This window comes from Eulemur rufifrons, chromosome 2 (genome assembly GCF_041146395.1).
Source record: "Eulemur rufifrons isolate Redbay chromosome 2, OSU_ERuf_1, whole genome shotgun sequence".
Taxonomy (NCBI): Eukaryota; Metazoa; Chordata; class Mammalia; order Primates; family Lemuridae; genus Eulemur; species Eulemur rufifrons.
The window spans coordinates 55,829,740-55,837,855 of record NC_090984.1 but is presented as its reverse complement, the minus strand read 5'-3'; the positions used below and the strand labels follow the sequence as shown (position 1 = coordinate 55,837,855).

General features: G+C 44.2%; 1 protein-coding gene across 4 annotated transcripts in view; it reads right to left on the bottom strand.

Annotated features, from left to right (window-relative positions):
- Positions 1-3,774: 3,774 nt before the first annotated feature.
- SCG5 (secretogranin V) overlaps positions 3,775-8,116 on the bottom strand; it is a 52,515-nt gene continuing 48,173 nt past the window's right edge. For all 4 annotated transcript variants that reach the window (XM_069462015.1, XM_069462034.1, XM_069462025.1 and 1 more), the window contains one exon: positions 3,775-4,354. In XM_069462015.1, coding sequence (XP_069318116.1) covers positions 4,259-4,354 — 96 coding nt within the window. In that variant the 3' untranslated portion in view covers positions 3,775-4,258. The remainder of the gene's footprint in view (positions 4,355-8,116) is intronic.

The following is an 8,116-nucleotide window of genomic DNA, read 5'->3' as shown; positions in this document are numbered from 1 at the left end:
TTCCCCTCCCCTTTATGAAATCCCGTGGAACTCCCATTTCCTTCAGGATAAAACCCACACTCTGGTGTGGCCATAGGACACAATCTTTGCCTATCTTACTTGGCTTGCCCCTTAGCTCTCCCCTACATGTTCCCCCTTAAACTATGACCCAACTGGACTCCCACACACACCATTGTCTCTCTCACCACGATTTTGCACATACATTCCTTTGCCTGAAATATTCTGCCTTACCTTTGCACTGCCGACTTTGAAAAACTCCTTCTAGACTCAGCTCAGGGTGGCCTTTTGGCTTTCTTTCAGGATCCACCCTCTGTGGTTAAGCTGCCCCTCTTTTGTGTCCTCATTGTACCCCACAGTTCCTGCCATGGGGCAACTCCGGTCACCCTATCAGCCTCGCTACAGTGTGAGTGCCTTAGGCTCACAGATCATTTCTGTCTCCATGCCTGGCACAGTCCTGACTCATGAAATGTTTGTGACTGCACCACAGAACCTGAGAGAGGTGCTCAGCCGTCCTCCTGTTCATTGCAGGGATGGCCTCTGCAGAGATTAAACTGGGTGCCCAAAGAAAGGCTCCTATAATGCCAGCCTCTCCTGCGTTTGCGGGGAGACCACCTGGAGCAGAGACAAAATGAGGAGCCATCCTGGAGCAAAGGCCACTGGCTGCTTTTGACTATGTAAGTGTAGCATGGTAAGATCCCATCGTCCTGGGCCCTAGTCTGCTTTGGAGAGGCTCTGAAAAAGCCACCCGCTGGTCCTTGGAGAGAGGGGCGAGGAGAGGAGGTGGCATGTGCTGAAGCAGCTCCATGTGCTCCTGGAGCTGGATTGTCCTGTGACTGTGAATTAGGAGCCCTTCAGCTTCATACCCCAAGCTTTGGAGCCCCACGTGAGCTGTTCCAGGGTCTGCATCTGGCGTCCCACTAGGTGAGTGTCTGGGCATCACGTGAGACCAAGCTCCAACAGCAGGGCTGTGTGGTAGCAAGAAATCCGGTAGTGACTGACCAGACTCCAGTAATTTCCCTCAGCCCTGCCCTTCAGACTGATGAAGTACCTTGGGGTTCTTAGACAATGTTTGCAGGGGTTCTGAAGACGGAGATTCGGGACCACCTGCCAGGGAGCCCCCTGGTGCCCCATGCAGCTCAGATGCTCTGCCACATGGTCTTTCCCGCCTAAATCAGGTGTTCACTGACTCCTGTCTCCATCACTAGAAAAGGGCTCCAGGTGAGGTTTGGCTAACCAAGGCTGTGGTTCTTGGGTGTCAGAAGAGGGGCAGTGTCTGTTTAGTTTTGTTGTGTTTTCATTTTGTGGGAATAATGAGATTACTGGAGTCTAGAAGTGGGGCCCTTTTGCAGATGTGGAGTTAACTGGGCTCTGAAGAGGAGCTACAGCTACCTGCGCAGTCCTAGCCCCACTCAGCATCCTAGGTCCTTACTGTCTGTATTTACCATTCCAGTGCACTCTGCACTGTCCCCACAACACATGGGCACGGGCTCCTCCCGGCACTGGATCCGGTGGTTCATTTCACTGCTGCTTCCTTCCCGTCTCTTAATAGTGCCCTCTCCCCACATTACACCTACATCAGTATTTTCTGTAAGTCATTTCATAAAGAACCCTCAGAAATAGAGCTTCTCAACCATTTTCCGCCTACACCCCCTACTGTTCCTTCTCACTTTCTCTTCTGTTCATTCCCACCAGCAAAGTAGTAGGTCTAGTGATCAACCATGCCTTCCTCCTACCACATCCCACCCCCCTACACGTACAGTCCTCCCAGGAGGACTGAATTCCTCTAGCTGACAATGTAGCTGTTTTAAGTAAATGTTCCCTTTTTGCGGGCTCCCCTGTCCCCCCTGGGCCAATGCAATGGCACCTTAGTGATCACCGTTTGATTCTGTGGCAGATAGAGGGCCTGGAGACTTCTGTTTCCCAGGCCCTAAGCCTGTGGCTGTGGCTGATATCTGTGACATGTCTTGGTAGAAACTTAGTATCTCTAAAAGGTTTTAAAGGAAAGAGGAGGAGAAAGGATATTTCTGGTGTCTAGCTGAGTAAAAAGGAAAAGGTCCTCCTTGCAGGCTTGCCACAGGAATAGAATCCTGCTCCAGGAGGCTTGGGAGGTGTGGGGTGAATGGTCCTGCGCTTCCTGCTGTGTGGCAGAGTGTGGGACCCTAGATCAAGAGGACAACTCCAGTTTTCCAAGATCATATCACCTCCTGGTAGCTGCCCAACCCAGGCAGGCCCAACTTCCTGGCAGAAACACTTCAAGCTTGGTCCTCTCAGAAATCCCAGGTGTGTCCTGGAACATTTTGCATCCCCGGGTGCAAATACATTTTGAAGAGCCATCCCTGGCAGATTCAGCCTGGTGACCTGGCGTGTGGCTCACTTTGAAGGCCACTGTAGAAAATACTCAACAACCTACTTTTCTTTCTCTCTCTCCCAGAAGCAAGAACAGAGGAGATTCACTTCTAGAATGACCCCCATTGGAGACTCCTTGTCACGCTGGGAGGGGCGTGGCCCCCAGCTGGCCGTGCCCACGTGGGAATCCAATCAGGGTCAGTGGCCATGGCGCTGGCACCCGGTGCCTTACGTTCTGGCTACTGCGCCCAGCAGGCTTTTCTTTTGTTCTCCACATGTCTCCAGGGTGACTACAAACACCTTCCTTGTTGCAAAGACCCTGGGCAGGAGCACTGTGGAAAGGCCGATATACTGAGACGGGAGATAACAACCCTGCCCTGTGGCTCAGGTTCCACCCAGAAAGGGCTGTTCTGAGCCTATCAGCCTGGTCGGGGTCCCCATTCTCTACTGCCTCCAAGATTTTTCCCTTTTTCCACAAAAACCCCTTCTCCTCCCAGCCACTCTGACCCCTCACCATCCAATTGTCGACCCACCCCCACCAACGAGATTTTTCTCTCCCATGGACTCCGCTGCTACTTCCTTCGATGGTGCTCTGGGAAAACTCTCTTTACTGATCTCCCTTTTCACTTCCTCACATTTTCTACAGCCTTATCCAGGAAAGCCTCCTACTTTGTCCTACATTGCTATTTCCAGGGCATGATCTACTCTTACTTCTTAACCTTTAATTGTGGAAAATTTCAAATGTACACAAAGATAGAAACAGAAGTACAGTGAGCCCCCAAGTGCCCAAGACCCTTCAGCAATTATAATTATCAAGGTGTGGCCTGTCTCTATCAATCTATGTTCCTAATTCCCTCCCACCCCTGCCCCCATCACTACAACTGGACTATTTTACAGCAATTCCAAGCCATTATATCATTTCATCTGTAAATAATTCAATATTTATCCCTAAGAGATAAAAGCTCTTTTAAAAATATACAGCCATAGTATTATGTAACACTTAAATATCACCAAGTATCCAATCACTATTTAAACTTCCCCAGTTGTCTGATCAATGTTTTTCTTAATTTGATTTGAGCCAGGATACAAATAAGACCCACACACATTGTATTTGGTTCACACATCTCTTAAGTCTTTTAACATGTGTAACAGTTCCCTACCTTTTTCCCCCCTGGCATTTATTTGTTGAAAAAACCTAGGTTACTTATCCTGTGGAGTCTCCGCTTTCTGGATTTTGCCGAATGTTCCCAATGGAGTGTTGAACAGGCCTCAGTTCTACCATCTGTAAAATGGGGATAGTACTGGCCCCATTTAGTAACAGCATTATTGTTAGGAACTGATAAAGTTGTGTATGTCAGTAAGGTTGTTCTATGAAACAAATAAATTGTTTTTATAACGTTCTAAATGAAAAGACTTCCCATGCCAATTCTTGCATACGTATTTATTAAGATGCAGCCAAGTGAAATGTGTCAGCTCCTCCTCTCAAGTACCTCCCTCTTTATTGGTGTGTAACAACGCCCAAGGGCTGAACTACATAATCAAAATCAAATGCCAGCTTTTTATAGACTTGGACGAATCAGTACAGCTCCAAACACCAGTTTAAAATAACTGCAAGAAATCTGAGCATTTCACAGTCTTGCTTTTTATTGTTGTTGACATACACATTTTAATTTTAGTGCTCACTGCATATCCACATTGAAAAAAACAAAAAACAAAAACGCTCTTATTTTAATTCAGCAGAAAGCAGAGCCATCAGTGGGAAGGGCCACGCACTACCAAAATACAGCTGCTTTTCGTCCATAATTATCTACATAAGAAACATGCTGCCATTTCTGGGGGCTCTGGTAACACGTGCACAGAAGCATTACTGAGGCTTAACAGGTGGTGTGGGCTTCCACCTGGCATCTTCTCTTTACTCTGGGTCCTTATCCTCATCTGAAAAATGGGGGACAGACTTCTTTGCAACAACATTGTCCAGTCTCTGTCCTTGTAGGTATGGATTGACACTCTGAAAAAAAATATGGCTTGGTATTATGTGTGAACATCAGATACAAGCATCCTAGAAAGGAAGTGAATGAAAATTGTGTCTGGCCTATTGGGTTAACAACAAGATAACAGTGATACCTGCCACCTACCAAACGATTACTCCAGATACCTCAGTGGAGTATGAACCATTGTCTGACTGATAGATGTCTCTAACTGTGTTTGTCACACAACTGTAGAGTTCTTTATCGGATGCAATGTGAGGTTTTTTTTTTTTTTAATTATTATTTTTGGAGCAAAGATTTGAAGTGAACTAATTCATAAGCTCTCAATACTGACTTAGATACCAAACCTCATATGAAAGACAATTGTTATTCTATGGCCCTATTTAGGTGGGAGAGGGAATCTGAAACGCATTAAATTATTTTACAAGAAGAATGTTCTAAAGGAGACAGAGTAGGGCCAAGGGGGAGTTAGTTAGCCTCTGGAGACTGGTCACAGATCATCCTGTTGCTGTGACTGACTCTTCCAAGCCAGTATTCTACCAAAGAGAATGTATTAGGGGCCCTAGCAGTCATTTCCACCTTCCCTAAGTCAAATTCAAAAGCTGAAGAAAAGAAGGAAGTTACCAGGAAGTCTCCTTTGTTTTTGACTCAAGACTCCATACTCTCAAAATCTCTTTCATCTGTTGCTATTCTGAATGAGTAAAGGTTTTCCCATTCCTTCTCTAATACTTACCTATTTTTTGAGGTTTGGATTTGACCTAGTAATTGGAGCTTTGCAAAATAGTCTTTAGCAAGCAGAAAAAAATTCAAAAGTTTTAGAGGATTTTTACTAAAGTTGCTTTCCAATAATGTAACAAAATATATAAGAAAGAAGCTGTAGTTACAAATGACCAGCAATTCTGTTGCACGCTAAGTTCCCATGAACGAATGGAGGCAGTTCACAGGGCGTCTCTCGTGCCCATACGACATGGCCTGCTGGGACTCTTTTGAAAAGTTAGCAGATATTCTCCAAAAGAGAAGGAATGAAACTTGAGTGTAGTATTTGTAAATGTCCTTCCACATCCTGACTGGTAAAAGCACGAATCATGAAAGGGCTAACTCACTCTGCAAAAATGCATCACAAACAAGGTGAGAGTTACAAAGTGAGAAATGTCCTCATATACATATCTGAAGAGTGACATGTTATAAGAAGACAGCACCTTGCTGGGAAGTCATCTTTAAAATATTTAAAATAATGAAAATTCTTTTTGTCAACTAGAGTGGTCTGGCCTACCCCCAGAGGATCATATCAGAATCTTTGGGTGAGTGGAACAAGTGTGGACTGAAAAACTATATTTAATATCACAAACATTTTATTTTTGAATAATAACATATTCTAGAAATTCTATTATGTTAAAAGAAGATAAGAGATGTTCGTGCTTATAAAAATGGTATTAAAAGATGGATAAACTATTTAGATAAGATCTCAAATATTAACAAGCTACAGCTTAAGAGTTGAAAAATTTGCAGGAATTTAAAAGTAAATTGACCTTTTATTTGTGAAGAAACTAGGATTGGATTTGAGCAAATATAGAAAATCTTATAAAACCACTTGAGGCCTGGTTGTAACTTTGGGGAAAATCCCTCCTGGTAAGGAACTTTCATGTGAGAAAGTCCTACTTCACAGACCCAGAAAATGCCAGAGGTTAGAGGGGAAGAGAAGAAAATTAATGAGGAAGAGAAAGGAGCAATCACATGAACTTTTTTGATAAATGTTAAACTATTAGTATTGAATCCAACACTTAGGAGTGATAATAATAAGTGTTGGCTTTAATTATGCTCTGAAGAACTCAACGCACTCATATATTCATCTTCTCACTTGGGCAAGAAACTGATTAGGTCAAACAGAGAACATTATTCCCATTTCCCAACTGAAAGAACAACTAGGTCTGGATCCTTGTTTTTGATGTCCTCTGGAACCCATAGCAGATGCTGAGCTTCATTGGAGGAAGACTTGATTTTTCAAAAAAGGAAGTACATAATTTCTTTATATTGATTTATGTGTTGGAGAGTGTGGGTAAGGTCTTCAGTCAAGATGGGAACACCATATCTGAGGCCTGACGATGAGGGTGGGGGGAACTTCTGTTTCCTCACCAGTCCAGAGAGGTCCATGGTTTAATGGCATGAGAAAGGGTCTTTTTAGATGCTGGAGAATAGGAAGAATTTGATATCTCTGGGTCAAAGTGACCCTTCTTTTCCTAAATTCTAAGCCTTTCCTACATGGAGGAAGTTGAGGCTAAAGTAAAACCTTTATATAACATGTATCTTAGCCAGAATTCTGAGTTTTGGTAATCACCGGTCTCATGGAAAAATGACCTAAATCTTGACCCATGGTCATTCACTGAGTCAGGGCAGAAGGAATGGGGGGCCAGGAAGTAGAGACAATTAAAGCTTCATGCTAAGTTATTCATTTTGGGTCAGTCATTGATCTTATTTGGAAATGTTCTTGTTGTGCCTTGGGGAGATATTCAAGCCATCCTGCTGGTAAATTATGTGTATTCCGAGCTCTTAGAATAGAATTTCTTGATGTTCTCTCAAGACCACATTATACCCTTTGGACCCTTCCTGTCACCAGCTGCTATTGGAAGCTGTAATCACCGAGAAAAACCCCTAATAACTCCGTTAACTCTCCCAAAAAAGAAGATTTATTTCCAGATGTAAAAATTTTCTACTTCTTGAAGAGAAAATTGGCCCATGGGTCTTCTGTGTTTTGTCAGGCAGAACAGGGGCTTGGAAAACCTCTGTTGCGGGGGGCCTGAGGGCCAATGCTGAGGCCAGAAAATCCACACCTCTTAAAACACTCCCTGGCTGGATTTGGCAAAACTATTCAGAATGGCCACAATTACCACTGTCTAGATTCCCAAATGTTGTGAGGATCCAGCCACTTGCTCTTCTGAACAAACAATCAGTGGCCCCGGGTTTATGGTTGATTTATATATTTTAGCTAAATGGTTACTGTCGCATAGCACTTTACTAGCAGAGTTTTTTCCTCTCTACCTGATTGTCAAAAGAGGCCGGCGGCCAGGCCCTTCTGGTGCATTAGCAAGATGGACCTGGATCACTTATTAAGTCTCTATAAATGCATCGGAAACCCAAAGCAAATTCGACATTGCATTTTACATGGGCAACACTGTGGAGGAAGTAGCTAAATGTGGAACACCTAGACCAAGTTCCCACCTTGGGCAGCCCTGGGATGGTTAAAAACTAAGCCTGCAGTAAGTTCAACAGTCAGCAAACAAATATTATAAATCTACTGGATTTTACATCAATCTGGCCAGGCCAAGGAAAAAGATATGTAGGAGAAATGAAGTTTGTTCATTTCATCTTTTGCTCCCACATTCCTTCAAAATTATTGCCTTGAGCAGGCCATTCAGCACTTCCTTGTTCCTCCCCTGTGTCTTTATATAATTGGTGCAGATGTGTGATCAGTTTCCCTCACTGGCCTGCAGACCCTTTGAGGACAGACATACCCCCTCACCTACACTGTGTCTGTCCCACGCAGTGGGGGGGTGCAATACACATTTCCCGAATAGAATGGAGGTGATAGAATCACCACAAAACTGAATCTTTCACTAAAAATCCCGTGCTAAAACTCAGGGAAACCATTGCAGAAACAAGGGCAGACTTTCTAGGCGTGGCCCTCGTCACCAGGACCACTCTGCTACTTTGCAGCAAGTAAGGGTTCCAGCTTGTCAACTGCCCCCCTCAGAAAGCCCCAAGCATTTCAACCACAACCCGGCCAG